At 42.8% G+C, this 21,035-nt stretch overlaps 1 protein-coding gene across 14 annotated transcripts in view; it reads right to left on the reverse strand.

The window, feature by feature from the left end:
• CASK (calcium/calmodulin dependent serine protein kinase) overlaps positions 1–21,035 on the reverse strand; it is a 211,115-nt gene that overhangs the window by 120,409 nt on the left and 69,671 nt on the right. For all 14 annotated transcript variants that reach the window (XM_068155113.1, XM_068155104.1, XM_068155114.1 and 11 more), the window contains exon 3: positions 377–482. In XM_068155113.1, the coding sequence (XP_068011214.1) occupies positions 377–482 (106 nt within the window). The remainder of the gene's footprint in view (positions 1–376; positions 483–21,035) is intronic.

A 21,035-nucleotide genomic window follows, 5' to 3' on the forward strand; every position in this document is an offset into this window, starting at 1 on the left:
TACTAATGACACGTGAGGTTGTTGATGCAGGTGCATGTCCTGTTGTCCCAAGATAACTTTCTGTGTTTATAGCTACCAGTGTCCTGTTTTAGTTCCATGCTGCAGGCACAGCACTGTTTTGCTCCACTGCTAGCTGGCTCTGCACCTATGCTGAGCATGGCCTACCACCATGTCAGGCTCTAGGCCTGCACTGCCAGATTGCTCACACTGCTCATCGCTGGCATTGCCACAGTTAGCCAGTGTGACAACTTTTAATTTGGGACAATCTGCACTAAAAAGTTCTGAAGTGCAAAACAGGCAGGTGAAAGCAGGTATACTTTTAGGATTTTACCCAGTAAATGACAACAACAAAAGACAATAAAAGAGAGAAACTTACAACTCAAAGACCATGTAAAGCATTCCATCTGAGCTGTATGTCTCCAATAGTTCAACAATATGAGGATGTTTCAGCATATGACAAATACTGGCTTCTCTCTTCAGATCTGTGGAAGATAAAAAGGTAGATTATTAGCTACGTATTCAAGCTGTTGGATACAAAACCAATTTGAAAACGATCAGTTATTTTGGGTTTTCCAACTGGAGGCACATTCAAGTTTCCATTTTATCTATGGCTACTTATTTAGAGAGTCACTGAAGTTGTTATAATGTCATGAAAGTTCAGCCTTCTGTAACAAATAGGAAAGTTATAAGATGGAAAAGGGAATTTCCAGCATAATCACCACAGAGAAAATGCAGCCATGTGTTTGGACAGCAACACTGAAAATGAATTGCTGGAAGTACTGAAAAGATAAGTGCTCTAAATCATGGCGAAGAAAGATATGTCAGTCTTTGATAGAGAATATGAAACATGATCATCACTTAAAATGACTATGGGAGTGAACTACCCAGTATCCTACGCACCCCTGGCAATTCTGAAAAACACCTAATTTCCTTTCAAAACCTGATAGCCAACCTTTGAAAACATCTCTAATGCACTGAACGTATTTTGAAAGTAAGCTCATGGTATCCTACAGCATGGAAGAATTAAATGCTCTCTCAGCAGCCTGGATTATAGCACCACTTCAGCATCTTAGAAGTGATATGCACAGATGATAGCAGCCACATCTTTCTGGGGGTAGGAGAGCATCAAGTTCCTCAGCAAGATGGAAGACATATGTCATTCTTTAGCATACAGCAGTCTGATTCAACATGTTCAGTCCTTTGAAGGATTAGTTCTCCAACCACAGCTTGAGCATGACAGTGTTTTTAAAAGAAGTATCTCCATCAGTAGTAAACATCTTGCTTAAAATGCTTCTATATATATTGTGCAGTGAGAATACGATTACATAGGATTTAAACAGACCTGGTAGCACTAAATTTTAGGAGGACAGCAATATACTTTTTTTCACTGGTTGTATCATTCTCAGCTACTGTCATGGGTTGAGTTGAACCTGCTGCTGTTATTTGTACCATGTTGCTGTCATGCCAGCTACAAAAATGAAAGTACTGGATGGAGCAAAGTATTATGGGGCTTGAAATTCAGATTGGAACGTGGGAGGCTTCCGGTTCTGGTTGCTGCTTCTAGGTTGCCAGTTTTTGGGTGTGGTCTTTTCTGCTGGGATGGTGGTGGGACAAGGGTAGTAGTTTTCTGGCTTGGGCTTTTGGCTTGCTTGCTTCTGCTTGCTGCTGCTTTGCACCGTGCTTCTTCTGCAAATAGGCTAAGGTAATTATGCATTTTGTACCATGTTTATCTGATTCTGCTCAGTAAACTCTATTCTTACCACACTTTTCTTTTGTCTCAATCCTCAGTTTTTCTGTGTTACTTTTCCCTCACTTTTGTGTTGGGGGAGCAGGCAGGTTAGCCCTTGCATTAACCCATTACAACTACCATCCTTTGGTGAGCAGCATGGAGAAACTACTGACCAACTGGAATTCTTCCAGATATAACTAAAGTGAATTATGTGTTTCAGATGTGTGCCTGATGAGCTGCGATCTTGAATCGGGCACAATGTGAGACTAGTCCTAGTTCAAAGTAACCTCCTGAAGCATGTGTAAGGCAGACACCGAGACCTCGGCACCAACTCTTTCACTCTACAAATACACTGTCATTTTTTTCTTGTGGAGTAGCCTTGGTTAGCTGATAAACTCGCACCCAGGCTCTTGTACTCACTCTCTGGTCTCAGCAGGGGAAGCGGCAGCAAACCTAAATACCAGGAGCAAAGAAGCTTGTTGGTTGAGATAAAGACAGGGAGACTCCTTACCAGTTACTAGTGTGGGCATAATAGCCTTACTTGACAAAGTTAATTTTATTTAATGCCAATTAAAATAAAAACTTACTGATTTGGGCAGCAGGAATAAAAACATTAAACCAAAAAATTTCCTCTCTCTTCTCCTAGGCTCAGCTTCACTTCAGCCTTCTCTGCCCCCCAGTTCTGAGTGGTGCAGAGGATGGGGGTCATGCTCAGTACACAGTGGCTCCTCTCTGCTGCTCCTTCCTTCTCACACCTTTTTGTTGCTCCAGCATTGGTCTTCCAAGGGCCATGGGAAGTATCTGCTCTGCCATGGTGAGCCTCCTCTTTCTCTGATCCTGCTACTCCCTCTTTTTGTTCCACACTGCCTATGCCTTGGTTACAGGATTTCCTACCCTCCCTTAAATGTATTTTCACAGAAGCACCACATACACATGGCTGATAGGTTCACCTTGGGTCTCTTGGAACTGTCTGGAAAGTGCTGTGACCAGCAAAGTGCAGCTCCTTGCCTCTTCCCACAGAAGGCACCCCTGAAGCCTCCAATTACCAGAAACTGGTCTTTCACATTTAACACACATCTGGTCCATTTTCTAGCAGACAAGTCTGCACTGTAACACAATGCTTCAAAGGGCTCTAACGAGCTGACTCCCTCCAAGCTGAGTGCACTGCTCTACAGCTCTACCTCAAGACCAGCACATAAGAAGCACACATGCTGCACAACAGCAAACTCCAGTTTAACCAATCCTACTGTATGCAAGGACACAATTCCAAAACCAGATGAACTTTCCAGGCAATACTAGTTTAAAAAATTCCCCATCCCCCTCTCTGCTTGCTCATTTGTGCCCCTCTGTGAAAATTACTTTTGGCCTTTATTATTCTAATAATTTAGCAAGGAAATCATAAAAGCACTTGGCATAGCCATCACATTGCAACAGGAATGAGCAGCTAGAGATGGGACTTTCCTATACTGGAAATGAAACTCCCCTGCTTCAGAACCAAACCGATGTTTCTGCCCCCAGAATTTCTTTCTCTTCTGTAAGAGAGTATTCCCTTTTCTCAATTAATTAGGAGCTTTCCTGCCTCCCCTGTTACATACTTTGGGGTGGCTAAATCTCCTCCATAGCCAAGATGATTAAACTGCTGGCTGCTCCTCCCTTTATCCCACACACATTCTTGCCCTCTGTTCCACTGTTTAGCAGCCCAGAGCTTGTCATACCACCCACCAAAACATTTCAGTGTTAGTGAAGAAAGAAACATTCATGTTTTTCCCCACTGCCTTGGTGTCATGCAGTCTTAGGATGTGCAACAGTCTGAAGTACAGAAGTTTGTCTTAAAAGAAAGGACAGGAATATGGAAGAAAGCAAATAAGAGTATGAAAGCCAGCACTCAGAGATGCTCAGGAGGTTGCAAGACACAAGCACACACCTTTTCTTGCAAAGAAAATATTCTATTGTACAATCAACCTGTACCTTAACAAACATGCTTAAAACATATTCCACAAAGAAACAAATGCATATGGCTTGTGAATGGCCCCTGATAAAACCACCATGGTAATCAACAATTAGAGTGACAATGTGAGATAATGAATCTCCTGTATCTTTTGTTTTAATGTTAGTGTAGCATTTGGAAACAAAATGATGACACAAAGAAAGAAAAATAAAACGCAGTTACAGCTAGCAACAACTAGAATCCATTTCTGAGCCACATCATGTGAAAACCTACGGAAATCTCCATTTCACAGAATCAGACTTCACAGACTCTCCCTAAATTCTGAACAACTTCCATTTTCTACTCCATTCTTCCTCAGTGTTTGCACATAAATATAAACATGCTAATGTCTATTTAGCTGGATGCCTTGGGATACTTAAAAGGCAATTTGTCCTTCTCAGGTTATACTCCATGAGCTATGAAGAACAAGAAATTGAGTGTGAAAAATCCTATTCCTTCCTTCCCATTCACAACATACAATAAATCCACCATACTACTCCAGAGTCACATACCTGACAACCATTACAAGCTGCTTTGCATGTTTGGGGCCATGAAAGCAAACTCTTCTTCCTTTCACTCATTTCCTCTTTTTTTTTATTTTGTTTTGGTTTTGTATATAAAGAAGCAATGCTTCATAAACAAGATGGTATATTTCAGGTTAAAAAAAAATCAACTTGAACTAATGAAAGTGTTTAAGAATGTCTGAAATCTCATCAGGACATCACCAGCTGCCTATTGCATAAAATTAAAGCAATTAATTTAATTTGATTTAATTACATTCTAATTCTTGGCAACTTTTACAAAGCATCCACCACAAGAAGAGGTAATTGTAATCTGTCTCAAGCAGGAACAAAGATTGGACAAAGCTATCTCTCTCTCCTCTAAGACTTTCTACATGCTACTTCCTCTCAGTTTACACAAAACAGCAGGTTTAGTGAACCAAGGGAACAGAAAAGAAGGGTGACACAGGAAAGTGAAAACAACACTTCCCGGATTGCTGGGGCTTTTCAGAGACAAAACAGTTAGTAGTTCTCCCTGCTGCAAAATAAGAGCTTCAAAAGTGTTGCACACATTCAAGTAGGGACACAATAACTAAAGCTATAAACGTCATTAATTAAAAAATAATGAGGGCTCTGTCACATTAGCCTTTTCTCCTAACATCACTCTGTTTTCAATATTGAATGAAAGGAAATGGAAAATAGTCGCTGACTGTCAAGCTATGAGCAATCAAATTATAAAAGTAGGTTCATAGTATCATAGAATCAGTCAGGGTTGGAAGGGACCACAAGGATCATCTAGTTCCAACCCCCCTGCCATGGGCAGAGACACCCCACATGACATCAGCCTGGCCAGAGCCTCATCCAGCCTGCTCTTAAACACCTCCAGGGATGGGGCCCCAAGCACCTCCCTGGACAACCCATTCCAGGGTTTCACCACTCTCACATCCAGCCTGAATCTCCCCACCTCCAGCTTCACTCCATTCCCCCTAGTCCTATCACTACCTGAGATCCTGAGAAGTCCTTCCCCAGCCTTCCTGTAGGCCCCCTTCAGATACTGGAAGGCCACAATTAGGTCACCTCTGAGCCTTCTCTTCTGCAGACTGAACAGCCCCAACTCCTTCAGTCTGTCCTCATAGGAGAGGTGCTCCAGCCCTCTGATCATCCTCATAGCCCTTCTCTGGACACGTTCCAGCACCTCCATATCCCTCTTGTAATAGGGGCTCCAAAACTGGACGCAAGCACTCCAAGTTCACTGATGATACATGATTATATTAAATCCCATGTTACCACCTGTTAGGGAGCAATGCATCGTAGTCTGAAACCAAAGAGCTCCCCAATTACCATAGACATGTTGTTACACTCCAAACCACATTTTTAAACACTTTGTGATAGGGTGACTTCTTTAGCACAGTGAAGTGGAAGAGTAAGAGCAGCAGCAGACTTGTCAGAATATGCTGTGGAACTTCTTAAAATAACCCAGCCAACAAACAAACAGCTAAAACCAAATGAAAAACAAACCCCAAACTGAAAAAATAGTAAAGTAATTAGGCAGAAGGTGTGGGTCTGGTAAAAGAATGCTGCACACTGGCTGGAGCCCTGAATTGGCAAAATGCTTAACTGTGAGGTTGCAGTAATCTTCTTTATTGAAAAGTAGGTCAAAAATTCATAAAAAGTTACATAGGTGGGTGGTTTGTTGGTTTTTTTCTGGGTATTGAAAACTAACAACACTTAATGTAGCACTCCATTAAAAGCAGCAATTGTTCCCTCTTCTGTCAACCCATTCTCCTCTCCTGTGCCATCTCTCCCCTTCATGTTTGGGCAACTGCACAATAAACAGAACAAAGCAATCAATCCAACTGCAAACAACCTTTTTTCCTCTCCCCTTAGAGCTACTTTTCCATCAGACTAGTTCTGGCTGGTTCTCGATATCTGAACAAGCACTTACCAGCATTGATAGCAGAGCAACAAAAACAAACGGCCAGATTACTGCAGCATTGCTTATCTCAACAGCAAACGACAATCCGTCAAATCACAAGTGTCTGCAACATTGCTGTCCTTATCACAAGGAGTACAGAAGTCAGAGAAATTAGAACACTAGATTTGACAGTATTAGCAGGAAATGCTGCCTTGCAGTATATCATACAGCAATATATTATAATGCAATATAATACACTGCTATAGATTGTACTGCAAGTTTGATATATTTCCATACACTGAAACGCCAACTAAAATGGAAAAAAATCAACTTCTAAGTCAGGTTCTATGCTTTTTTCCTCTCCGTAGTTTCCAGTTTATGCAACTCCAAGGCAACATGTGTATCTACAGATTTCTCACTAGGTGGCAATACAACTCCTGTTTTGATCTGGTATCACAGTATCACACACAGTATCACAGTATCACCCAGGTTGGAAAGGACCTCGAGGATCATCGAGTCCAACCTGACACCGCAGACCCCATGACTAGACCATGGCACCAAGTGCCACGTCCAATCTCCCCTTGAACGCCTCCAGGGTCGATGACTCAACCACCTCCCTGGGCAGCACATTCCAATGCCGAATGACTCGCTCGGTGAAGAACTTCCTCCTCACCTCGAGTCTGAACCTCCCCTGGCACAGCTTGAGACTGTGTCCCCTCGTTCTGGTGCTGGTTGCCTGGGAGAAGAGGCCAACTCCCTCCTGGCTACAACCACCCTTCAGGTAGTTGTAGAGGGCAATAAGGTCACCCCTGAGCCTCCTCTTCTCCAGGCTAAACAATCCCAGCTCCCTCAGCCTCTCCTCATAGGGCTTGTGTTCAAGGCCTCTCACCAGCCTTGTTGCCCTTCTCTGGACACGCTCAAGTGTCTCAATGTCCTTCTTAAACTGAGGAGCCCAGAACTGGACACAGTACTCAAGGTGCGGCCTAACCAGAGCAGAGTACAGGGGCACTATGACCTCCCTGCTCCTGCTGGCCACACTATTCCTAATGCAGGCCAGAATGCTATTGGCCCTCCTGGCCACCTGAGCACACTGCTGGCTCATATTCAGGTGGCTGTCGATCAGCACACCCAGGTCCCTCTCTGTTTGGGAGCTCTCCAGCCACTCCGACCCCAGCCTATAGCTCTGCATGGGATTGCCATAGCCAAAGTGCAGCACTCGGCACTTGGACTTGTTGAAAGCCATCCCATTGGACTCTGCCCATCTTTCCAGTCGGTCGAGGTCCCTCTGCAGAGCCTTTCTACCCTCTAATTGACTAACATCTGCCCCTAACTTTGTGTCATCTGCAAACTTGCTGATGACTGACTCTACCCCTTCATCCAGATCATCAACGAATATGTTGAAGAGGACAGGGCCCAGCACTGATCCCTGGGGGACACCACTGGTGACTGGCCTCCAGCTGGATGCGGCACCGTTCACGACCACTCTCTGGGCCCGGCCCTCCAGCCAGTTCCTAACCCAGCACAGAGTGTAGTGGTCCAATCCACAGGCTGACAGCTTAGTCAGCAGTTTGCTGTGGGGGACGGTGTCAAAGGCCTTGCTGAAGTCTAGGTAGACCACATCCACAGGCCTCCCCACATCCACCAGGCGGGTCACCTGATCATAGAAAGAGATCAGGTTGGAGAGGCAGGATCTGCCCTTCCTGAATCCATGTTGGCTGGACCTGAGCCCTTGGCCATGGCGCTAGCAGCTGAGTGTGAAAGCTGGCTCCATGTTTTAGCCGCGGAGAACATTTTAAGTTTGGACAGTTTTATACCAGTGACCTGAATAAAGCTGATTACAGTTCAGACCTAAGAACAACAACAAAAAACTCCAATGAACAGTACGCCACCCTAAGACAATTTAGGGCTAAGAGTCCTTTTACCCAAGTTCAGTGGAAGACCATTCTCTCCTCTGTGCCCAAGGAGCTGATGACACCACCAGTAATCTTCTACACTGCATGCACCAATAATTGAATTACACAACTAGAGTACATTTAAACATGGTTCACTCATATAAGGCAGGAGTTCTTTGTTTAATCCACAAAACTACAAATTGTGTGTCTACAGCTTTCAAGTCCAGCAAAAAACCCAAACAGCTCTAGAAACCTAGATTCTAGTTTAAATCACTGGAGTTTATCTTTTTAGGCTTTGTTAGGCTTTGTTTGTTTTGATGGTTTGTTGGTTTGGTTTGTGTTAGTTTGTTTCTGTTTTTTCTTTGTTTTGGTTGTTTGGTTTGTGCAGCAGGGGTATGTAGAATAGAATAGAATAGAATAGAATAGAATAGATCACATTGGAAGATACCTTCAAGATCATTGTGTCCAACCTATCATCCAACACCACCTAAACAACTAACCCATGGCACCAAGCACCCTATCAAATCTCCTCCTGAACACCTCCAATGATGGTGACCCCACCACCTCCTGGGCAGCCCATTCCAATGGGCAATCACTCTCTCTGTGTAAAACTTCCTCCTGACCTCCAGCCTAAACCTCCCCTGGTGCAGCCTGAAACTGTGTCCTCTTGTTCTGGTACTGGTAGCCTGGGAGAAGAGACCAACCTCTGCCTGTCTACAACCTCCCTTCAGGGAGTTGTAGAGAGCAATAAGGTCACCCCTGAGTCTCCTTCAGGCTAAGCAACCCCAGCTCCCTCAGTCTCTCCTCATAGGGCTTGTGTTCCAAACCCCTCACCAAATTTGTTGCTCTTCTCTGGACTCGTTCCAGCAAGTCAACCTCCTTCCTAAACTGAGGGGCCCAGAACTGGACACAGGACTCGAGGTGTGGCCTAACCAGTGCAGTGTACAGGGGCAGAATGACCTCCCTGTTCCTGCTGGCCATGCTGTTCTTGATGCAGGCCAGGATGCCATTGGCCCTCCTGGCTTCCTGGGCACACTGCAGGCTCCTGTTCAGCCTACCATCATCCAGCCCCCCCAGGTCCCTCTGTTCCTGGCCGATCTCCAGCCACTCTGACCCCAGCCTGTAGCACTCCATGGGGTTGTAGATATCTGCATACGTGTGTGATTGTCTTTTCTTTCTCTAGGGTAACATGTATCTCAGAATGTGCCAAGACCATTATTATCAATGTTAGATCCAGGATACTGTAATGCATTTACATCAAACTTTGAAATGTCCTTAAAGTTTTGGTCAAAATTCACTTAGGCAGATCACCTTAACTGAAGGCTAGACTTTGCAGTCATTTGAATTATTTTTTACTGTTTATGTACCAAAATGTAATAATATTACATCAAGTAAGTGCCCTCAAAGGCAATGGAACATTATCAAGAACATAACATTATTTGACACTGAAACCATAAAGTTGTTTCTATTTCTGGTCATTTTAATGTTTACAGTTTTCTTTTGTCTGAAATATCCTTTTTGCCCTGTGGCTTAGCTTTTATCTGAACATAAAACCAGGGAAATTTCCTTTCTGATATTATCAATAAATCTCAATTTTACATGAAAAAGTCTAGAATTTGAAAGACACAGAGGAAATCTCTTCGTAAGAGATTCAGCTAGTCTAGCCAAACTGGCCCTAACTCCTATTCTAAGAAGGGCTGAATAATCCATTACACTGCTGCTGCTGAACACTAGCAGGCAGAAACAGAGTGCCCCAAGGCACTCAGAAGAAGGAACTGACTGCTTAAGATGCTCCTCATACAGACAAAATTTAGTTGTTTGTTTGCTTTGATTAAAGTTTCTTTGGTCTCTGCATAGCCAGTATAAAACCAGTTGCTCACTAATGCTAGGCAGGAAATAGTCTGCTTTGTCTGTATTGAGTCTAGACAACCCAGGCAAATTCAGCATCTAAAATACCAATCTATTCTGATGAAATTAGTTCTACAATGTCACATTGCTCAGTGAGTGACAGTGTTTTAGTTGTGGTAGCTGTGGTGTGCAGCAGATGTTACTTTAGGGTTCTGCTCAGATAAAAATAGTGCAGGCTGGATTACATGCTGCTGCACTGAGTCAGCCTAAGTACTTAAAGCTTCCTCCACACCACACTGAACTCTAGGACAAACAGCATCTACACACCACTTTGAAAATGCACACTGAGTAACAGTTGCTATCTAGCAACTTTCAAGGATGATACTACTTCTATCCAATTAGGAAATCCTATAGTAGAGTCATATCTGAATGCTGGACAACAATTACTCTAACAAAACTTCTCGTCTGGTTCAGTGACAGAACAAAGTTAAGAACCAGAAAACTCTTTTCAAGCAGTAGTAACCCAGGAAAAAAAGCTAGTTCTGGTTTGGTTCACTTCTGCACATGCTTCTCTTTTCAGCTGCTATCAAAAGTCATAGAAAATTTTATTTCTTTCTTTCTGAACAGACAGACTTTACAAAGCCAGTTTTGTAAGACAGGTGGGCATGTTTTGGTTCAGCAGTAAAAAAAGCCAAACCACTACAGAATATATTCTTTATGAGCATTTTCAGGATTTCATTGTAAGAACCAACAAAGCTTTAGCTAGACTAGCTGTTACTTCCACATATTCATAAAATACTTTTGAATACTCTCTATTAAGGTAATAATGCTTTAAAGAATCTATTTTTTCCTCTTTTTCGCTTGTGCAGTTGCAATATTCCCCTAGCCTCTGCAACTAGTGACTTTAAAATGTATCCCCCCCATTCATTCCAACACTGTTGAATGTTAAGGAGTAGCTCAAACTTGTTTGTTTCTAGCAACATTCAAATCACAGCTCTAGAAATAAAGTTTCAAACTGCCTAGCTTGTCTCTGATTGTACAACTGGCTGAAAGTACCAGGACATTTTACAAATAGTCCCTTATGTTCTTCCTTATAAAAGAGCCAAATTGACAGGGATAACATATTCCCATCAAGAACTCACCCAGTGATGATTCTGCATATCAGCCAGTTCAAGTGCTATCACAATTAAAGGTCAGCTGAGAAATGTATTCTTCCATACTTCTCATAATATTTAATGGATAATTTATCTTCACCAATACAGATATATACAAGTTTACTTGTTGAATCTCATCCAAGTGTTAAGAAAATAGTATTTACTTTCCCCTCTTTATTATTTGGTGATAAACAAGGAACAAAAAGATATCTGAAATTCATACTTGGCAAAAATTGAAGTTAGAAATAATTTGGTCACCTAATCCAATCTATACACTTGGAAATCATATCAGAAAGCTTGGAAACAGTACATCAGCATGGCCTTTTAACTAAGTTCTGAGGGAGTTTCCCATTGCCTCTGAAATTCCAGGTGATGCCAATGGCAAGAACCACAGAGTGATATACAACAGTTTCCTTCACTGTCACAGTGACTAACAGCAAACCATAAAGCCTTGCAGTAACCAGATGGGGATGCTCGACTGCTACTCCTGCTTGACAAAGTAAGATTGCATTCGTAGTACTTCTATGCAAAACATTTCCACAACTGAATGAACCTTCTTTAAGCGTTAAAAGGCTTGACTCAAATTTGTTCCAACAACTAACTTGTACTATCGCCCTCCTGCATGCTTAGCATGAGATCCATTTTCTTTCTTTGGTATCCAAAAGTAAAACAATGACCAATTAGAGTAAGAGCTGAAACTCTAAAATTCTGCCTATTTTTCTTGTTCTAAGTACAACAATAAGCTTGCATAGATATTAAAATGGTCAAAGCCTATGTCCACTATTTTATTTTAGAAGGTCACACAAGCAGAGTAACTGACAATAATCTGTATCCTCTACAAAACAGAGCTTTATAAGAACACTGGAAGAGACAGCCAAAAGAGAAAACCAAACTTCCTTTCCTCTCAAGTTAAATAAAAAAAGGGTGGGAAAAAAAAAAGAAAAGCAAAAGATTGAAAGATTACAGAACTGCCTACATTAAATACCACCATGCTCAAGAATTTCACTGACATGATGGGATACTTGGAAATGTAAAACATAACAATCACATAGGTCAGCTGAATGAATAGAGCCCTGACCCCATTCCACGGATTCTTTATACTACCTTTCCTGTCCACACAACAAAATCAAAATCATGTCTCAACATGACAATCTATGACTCTCAGGATGAAGGCAGCATTGTTCAGACCCTGAAAACAATATGAAGCAGTTAGTTACACAAGACGTACTCCCTAACCCTTCCTTGAAGGAGGAAGCAAATACTAGCTCTGAGCCTCATGTCCCTTTCCTCACAAACCTCTTGTGGTGGAACAACCTGTTCAGAGTGTTTCACACTGCACAATCATGTTCTCATTTTTCCAGAGTACTGCAGTAGGTAGAGGAAGATAAGAAATGGAGGCAGGGAGGGGTGCACTTGCCACTATAGGAAGGGGATCCATCTGTGACTTTAACATAAGAAATCTAATTTGCAAATCTGTGAGCAGGTTGTATATGCATCTGCAACAATATTAACAGTCAACTCAGGTCTAACAGAGTTCATTAGCTTAAATCCAGTATATGTAGAATAGCTATGCTGCTTCAGGGCATGATACTACAGTCAGTGGAGTCTCTCTCAATCCATACCTGAATTATTAAACAGGAAAGGCAAAACAAAACTATGCATAAGTGCCATCTAGCATCTATAAATGTAAGCAGGCCAAATGTGGGGTGATGCACAACTCAAATTCCACACTAACTGATACAGCAGGAGGACAGAATCTTCTGAGACAAATGAAGCTAATACTGAAATCAGCATTATCTCAGAAAAGGCAGTGCCCTCAAACTTAGCTGTTCCTACTTGTCACAGTTAACCTCAGAATCAGACCATTTTTATTAATTTCTTCTTGGGGATGCTGGATCATGAATACAGCCAACAAAACTGAGGAAACAAAGTATGTACAGAACCTGAAGATCCAAGGTTTGTTACTATAAAAAGTGATCGCAATTTCAGAGAAACAAAGGCTAGTACAATCCTCTTCATCTGCTATGACATTCTTCTGAGGAGCCATTTCTCTTGGGCAAATCTAGCAATAAGGGTTCAAGAGGCAAAAGTTACAGTGAAGAACAGTGTTGAAAGCAAGGGAAAATTGAGGTTCTGCAATGTCACATGAGGACAGAGATTTTCTCCAGGACATGAAACCACTTTCCTATGAGTAAACAAAACGATCACCACCATCGCTAAACCTCTGTTCTACAGCATAATGTGAGGAGGAGGTTCTTCAACCATGAGAGTGGTGAAGCCCTGGAATGAGTTGTCCAGGGAGGTGGTTGGGGCCCCGTCTCTGGAGGTGTTTAAGACCAGGCTGGATGAGGCTCTGGCCAGCCTGATCTAGTGTGGGGTGTCCCTGCCCATGGCAGGGGGTTGGAACTAGATGATCCTTGTGGTCTCTTCCAACCCTGACTCATACTATGATAACATTTCTAAATACTAAACCAGAAGACACCTGGTTTTCTAAAGTGATTCTCTTTCCCCATCAGTTTTTATACCACTGAAGAAAACAATTTTTGTTGCAGTAGTTTGGTACCAGATGGAAGACCTAAAGGTTTCAAAAGGTATTTTTTTTAAAACACAAAACTCAGATACTAAAAGATTTTTTTTCTCTGGAGATTGTTGTGTATCTTGGCATACTTCCTCGACCAGTATTTGTAACTCAGATTATCATGCCCTGAAATGGTTAATAGCTTTGACTGTTAGTGATTACAGCCCACAATTCCTCAAAAGTTAGTACAATCTGTACTCTATAGGGGGAAACACAACAGAACCAAGGTAGAAGTTTCCCTCGCATTGTAACCAACAAAGATATAAGCAAGGAATGAATACCCTGCACTGAACTCCAGCTCTGTTTCTCCTGTAATCAATTTACCCCAACATTATCTGAAAACAGCAGTTGACAAAGCCTTCAAACAGGACAGTGGAAAAAGGAAGACTAGCAAAGACCAAAGAGAGCAAATTCATACAAACTCATAGAATGGCAGTGGTGTGTGTTAGAAGTGCATTAGGCACAACTGGCAAGGTGTTATGCCTAATGTAGTGAAGGGCTGCAGGACTGCCCTCAATGGGAAGAGATATGGGGCGGCACTGTGCCAGACAGTTGGATTCACAGTGGTCCTACCACAGGACACAGCCAAGCTACATATGACTTCATAGAGCCTCTGTGAAAATACATTTAAGAGTGGACAGTAAATATTACCACAGAAACAAACCCAACAGAAAATAAAAGGGATGGTTTTCTTAAACTTGTGTGCATTTGTTTCAATGTGAGAATCAGTAACTAATAATTTGCTGATAATGATTTAAATTGATTGAAATTCCTCCCAAATTAGGAAACTCTTCTTTGAGTGTATGATGGAGGAGGGAGTGGATGGTGACACAAAAGCAGCAAGACCCAACTGAATGAGCATCTTTGGTAGACAAGGCTGTGCTCTTAAGAAAGTTAATCATACAGAGCTCCACACCCACAAACAAAGCAGAACAAAGCCAAACATAGTAAACTGTGTGGGGAAAAGACAGGTAGTCCAGATAATTCCAAGAATGGAACATGTATCTTCAAACTCTTAATTGATATTTAGTTGTTGACTAGTCCTACCAGGTGGACAGGAACACAGATAAGGACAGCAACTTTCGTAAGACTTGAAGTTTTTCCTCTCATTGCTTTGTTATCATTACCTTTTGCATGCACTTTCTCCAGCCAGTTTGCTTGTATTTATGGCAAACAAACCCCACCTCAGTAAGCAATGCCTATGAGCTATTTAAGAAGGAACTCAAGTAGCAACCACAGCTGCTTACAAGACGTTCTCCTACGTTCCTACTCCAACTCCAGCAGGATGCATTCACGTATTAAACAGTTGTTGGAAGCGCTTAGAAGAAGTGAACCTCTCTTCTATTTTCTAAGCATCCTACATTGCTTTATTATCTCAGATTCTAAAAATCACAACATATAAAAAGTATTTTCTTCTAAAGACAGTATAGAAATCCCCAGCTGAAAAAATTCAAGCTCTGTTTGCTCACCCTTTACAAGGTAATTCTTTAACCCTAACAGGTTTCTAAATAACATACATTCAAAGGGAATGAGGCCAATAGACAAAAAAAAGTACAACTTCAGAGTGCAAGTCCTCTGGTTTCTTTTTTCCCCAGCTTGAGTTAAAAATAAATCAATTCAAATGTAAAAAAACTACCAAAGCCAACACAAATGAGGCAACAGGAGTACAGAGTAAGGAACCTGGCTTGAAGAAATGGGGCTTTCCCTTCCCCTTCAGCAGACAGGAGCTGTTAAATCAGCTCAGCCGGTCTTACTGAGGGGGAATGAGGAAGAAATGCAAAGCAGTGAGACTCACCCACACACTGCACAGATGGTAAGCGTGTCTAATAATCCTAGATGTTAGCAACCTACATTTTCAGGCCATACTAGTTTCTTTACCAGCTTTCCCCTCAAAAAGATAAGCTTTGTAGAAGTGCCCTATCACTCTGAAACACAAGAAGAATAGAGGTTCTTGTAAAACTACGTCATCAGAGATAAAAGGCTTCTCTCCAAACATGTCAGCCCCACTTGTCCAGTTCTCTGCTGGAAACACAGGCTCCAGTCTGGCACTACTTTTCAAACAGAATTATGTGGACAAAGGAGAATGCAGTGACGATAGCTTGTACAAACCTGAAAACATTGATGTGTGTAGCACATACATATTGTAATAAACATTTGTGTGGTGGCAGCTTGCATTCCTATTAGATATAACAAAGGGGAAAAAAAACTAAAAACCAACATTACTCAGGTAAAGTAGTATTTCATAAGCCATTTTCACTCTTTATGATGCTATAAACTTAAGGCAGTATTTTGACTAGGACTTGCAATTGTTAATCGCCACTATTATCACAGGCAACGTTAAAAGGGACAGATACTGAGAAATCTACAATAACTGGTTCTGTGACAGTGGGTAAAACATTATGTAGGTTTTTTTTTAACCAAATGTTAGTTGGTCTTCAGGAAAATCAGAGGAAATCAAGAAGCTTGGGTCTGCTAACATTGACTGCTAGTAACTTTCCATGTAACTTGGAATATTACCTTTAATTTCTCAGTTCTGTAAAATATTACAACATAAATCTTTAATTGCCTTAAGAAATGTTAAGGGACTTGTTAAGGGAAATGTTAGGGGACTTCAGGGAAGTCATTGTGCCCCTGTACTCAGCACTGGTTAGGCCACACCTTGAGTACTGTGTCCAGTTCTGGGCCCCTCAGTTTAAGAAGGACATTGAGACACTTGAACGTGTCCAGAGAAGGGCAACAAGTCTGGGGAGAGGCCTTGAGCACAGCCCTATGAGGAGAGGCTGAGGGAGCTGGGATTGTTTAGCCTGGAGAAGAGGAGGCTCAGGGGTGACCTCATTGCCCTCTACAACTACCTGAAAGGTGGTTGTAGCCAGGAAGGGGTTGGTCTCTTCTCCCAGGCAACCAGCACCAGAACAAGGGGACACAGTCTCAAGCTACGCCAGGGGAAGTTTAGGCTGGAGGTGAGGAGAAAGTTCTTCATGGAGAGAGTCATTAGTCATTGGACTGGGCTGCCCAGGGAGGTGGTGGAGTCGCCGTCCCTGGAGGTGTTCAAGAGGGGACTGGACGTGGCACTTAGTGCCATGGTCTAGTCATGAGGTCTGTGGTGACAGGTTGGACTCAATGATCCTTGAGGTCTCTTCCAACCTTAGCAATACTGTGAAAAGATATTGTGAAAGAATGCAACATTACTTTTTAGCACTTGACTCATTAATTATCAGGCTTTTTCTTACTACTACAACTTCCAAAAAGAGACATTTGACCACTGAATATTATAGGCAAAATAAAACCATAAACCAATCCCCTCCTCCAAGCAAGAAACACACCCTAAGTCTTACTCACATATGAAGTGATATTAAAGAACAGCCTCCAAGAAAAATCTTTGCCATACATTTTAAGTAAACCAAACATAGATCACAGTATTTTTATTTACATTGCCAATTTACTTCCTGACACTGTGTGTACTTGTTGGATGGATTCATATTAGGAAATCAAGTACATACAATCCATTTAGCATGAGCAGGCTACCCACATGTCCCTGGTAAGTGTCTTCATTAAAACAAATGACTTGGAGCTGGCCACGCCAGTAAGCACTGTTTCAGTGTGCTCAGACTGCAGTAACATGCAGAGCTGTTAAAAATCAGGTCTCTCTCCTACAGCCTTTGGCACTTAAAGCCTCCAAAATTGCTAGGCTATAGCTCTAAGAAATGGCAAATATCTTGCAGTGCTTAGTTAGATACAAAGTAATAGTCTCATGTTTTTATTTTCTAGGTGATCCAAGCGTTTTAAAAGTATACAGCTTTCACTCCACTACTCTACGGTGGAGAGAATGACACCTGACTCAGTCAAATCCTTAGTTACTTAAGACCCAAGGTTATACAGATAGAACTGAAAGAAAAGCCAATGCAGTTTTTAAATTAAATATAAAATTGAATTAATATAATGTATGTTTAATCAAGTATTTTCAATTTAACTGTATAGACAATAATTTTTTGTTAGCACCTAGCATCTTTCCTTCTATCAGAACAACAGACAAGCGACACAATAATATTGGACATGGTGGAACTATAACAGCAGATAAAATGTAGGAAGTCTAAGAAACAGGATTAGTCCGTAGGTCTTCTCAGGATCTCTAGGTCTTTGGCACAGTATCACAGTATAACTAAGGTTGGAAGAGACCTCAAGGATCATCAAGTCCAACCTATCAACACAGACCTCATGACTAGACCATGGCACCAAGTGCCACGTCCAATCCCCTCTTGAACACCTCCAGGGATGGGGACTCCACCACCTCCCTGGGCAGCCCAGTCCAATGACCAATGATTCTCTCGGTGAAGAACTTTCTCCTCACCTCGAGTCTAAACTTCCCCTGGTGCAGCTTGAGACTGTGTCCCCTTGTTCTGGTGCTGGTTGCTAGAGAGAAGAGACCAACCCCTTCCTGGCTACAGCCACCTTTCAGGTAGTTGTAGAGGGCAATGAGGTCACCCCTGAGCCTCCTCTTCTCCAGGCTAAACAATCCCAGCTCCCTCAGCCTCTCCTCATAGGGCTTGTGCTCAAGGCCTCTCCCCAGCCTTGTTGCCCTTCTCTGGACACGTTCAAGTGTTTCGATGTCCTTCTTAAACTGAGGGGCCCAGAACTGGACACAGGACTCAAGGTGCAGCCTAACCAATGCAGAGTACAGGGGCACAATGAACTTCCCTGCTCCTGTTGGCCACACTATTCCTGATCAAGGCCAGGATGCCATTGGCCTTCTTGACCAGCTGGGCACACTGCTGGCTCATATTCAGGTGGCTGTCAATCAGCACCCCCAGGTCCCTCTCTGTTTGGGAGCTCTCCAGCCACTCTGACCCCAGCCTGTAGCTCTGCATGGGGTTGCGTAGCCAAAGTGCAGCACCTGGCACTTGGACTTGTTGAATGCCATCCTGTTGGACTCTGCCCATCTGTCCAGTCGGTCGAGGTCCCTCTGCAGAGCCTTTCTAACCTCTGACTAACATCTGCTCCTAACTTGGTGTCATCTGCAAACTTGCTGATGACTGACTTGACCCCCTCATCCAGATCATCAATGAAGATGTTAAAGAGGATGGGGCCCAGCACTGATCCCTGGGGCAGATTTACATCAAAATGCTTCTCTTCATTGAGAAGCTAAAATTCTTCAGTATTCTACTTCATGTTATCCAATATCTTTAAACTGTTTTATGAGACAGCTTCCAAACAGCAAATATTTCCATCTGCACTTCAACTGGGTAGACTTAATTGTTTCTCCAACATTTTTTCCTCTTTTCTCTTTATTTTTTTTTCCTTTTACTATGAAACAACTCTTACCCTGGAAAACACAGCTATTGTTTGGCAGTGTTTACAACTGGACTAAACCCATTGACTCCCACTTCAGAAAGGCAGGCACCTTTACAAGTTCATATGAGCTAAAGCAATCAAAGTATTTAATTCTCACAAGCAACTGACATTCTGATAACTTCCTGAACCCCACACATTTTGAACTTTCTTCTCCTCAAAGTATTTCCGTTCACCCACACAATTACATATTATGGCGATCTCTCTTTATACACTTCCTTTATTAGTCATAAATGTTTGCTTATTCATTGTAATGGGTTGGGGCAGATCCCCTCCCCACCACGTGCAGAAATAACGACTCAGATTGCAAAAGTGATGGAAAGTTTAAATAGAGAACAGTGAGTGTGTGCAGAAAGCTAGAAGCACAGTGACAAGAGGAACCCCAAAACAGACCCAGAAAGATCCCATCCCCACTTGAGGGTGCACCCAAGACCCCCAGGCCTCCTCCTTCCTCCCCCACTGCTAGGCTAGTCTCAGATGGCCAGATCTGAGACTGCCCATACCCCCATGGCCTTGAACCTAGCCAGGCCCATGGCCGGGAGACATCTCCCCCAGTTACCGGGTGGCAGAGAGGAAAGGAAAGAGGAAGTGCCAGAACTCGCCACAGATTTTATAGTAGTGCAGGGGATCATGGTAGGAAATACCTAATTTCCTGTGTCCACCCTCCGGGCTGGACTTCAGGACACAGGAAACACCGCTGTAGCAGAGGGCACCCAGCCAAACTACGACATTCATAAAATAGATTCATAGAATAACATATTGGAAGGGACCTCAAGGATCCAACATTTCAGGGTAAAAATACACTTTAAATGAGATGGCCCGGCACCCTCATGCAGAAATTAAAATTTCCATGAAGGTCACTGTTCAGTTTCTAGAACTGCAGTATAGACTGTGATAGTTTGTCACTGGGCTGGAGGCTTAACAATACTACTACTACTACTACTACTACTAATAATAATAATAATAATCAACAACCAGGTTGGAAGAGACCTTCAAGATCATCACGTCCAACCTATCCACCAATCCAACCCACCTAAACAACTAAACCATGGCACCAAGCACCCCAGCAAGTCTCCTCCTGAACACCTCCAATGACGGTGACTCCACCACCTCCCCAGGCAGCCCATCCCAAAGGGCAATCACTCTCTCTGTAGAGAACTTCCTCCTAACCTCCAGCCTAAACCTCCCCTGGTGCAGCCTGAGACTGTGTCCTCTTGTTCTGGTACTGGCTGCCTGGGAGAAGAGACCAACATCCACCTGTCTACAGCCTGCCTTCAGGTAGTTGTAGAGAGCAATAAGGTCACCCCTGAGTCTCCTCTTCTCCAGGCTAAGCAACCCCAGCTCCCTCAGCCTCTCCTCATAGGGCTTGTGTTCCAAAGCCCTCACCAACTTTGTTGCTCTTCTCTGGACTACTTAATTATTCAGTTTAAAGACCCCCCCAAGCAGCAGGAGGATTATGCTTTGTGTTTCAATTTTAGGAAACTGTTCTTAAAATCACCTCTGCATATGTAGCACATCGACATAAAAAGCTATGGCATTCTATGCACAAAGATTGATATAACTTAACAGCAATTGATCTCAACCATTAGGGAGGTGCTTTGACTTTTAAGCAACTGATCATGAAGCAGCTGAGATAAAGAAATATTTTGCTTTAAAGGCATACACTTATTTCCTGTATTTGTACCGATATCTGAGCAAATACATCAAGAGAAGTGTAGCCAGCAGGTCGAGGGAGGTGATTCTCCCCCTCTACTAAGCTCTGGTGAGACCCCACCTGGAGTACTGCCTCCAGTTCTGGAGCACCTATTACAAGAGGGATATGGAGGTGCTGGAACGTGTCCAGAGAAGGGCCATGAGGATGAGCAGAGGGCTGAAGCACCTCTCCTGTGAGGACAGACTGAAGGAGTTGGGGCTGTTCAGTCTGCAGAAGAGAAGGCTCTGAGGAGACCTTATTGTAGCCTTCCAGTATCTGAAGGGGGCCTACAGGAAGGCTGGGGAGGGACTTCTCAGGATCTCAGGTAGTGATAAGACTAGGGGGAATGGAATGAAGCTGGAGGTGGGGAGATTCAGGCTGGATGTGAGGAGG

The sequence above is a fragment of the Melanerpes formicivorus genome, unplaced genomic scaffold (assembly GCF_026170545.1).
Source record: "Melanerpes formicivorus ecotype bairdi unplaced genomic scaffold, bMelFor1.0.p_v2 SCAF_30, whole genome shotgun sequence".
NCBI classification, from domain to species: Eukaryota; Metazoa; Chordata; class Aves; order Piciformes; family Picidae; genus Melanerpes; species Melanerpes formicivorus.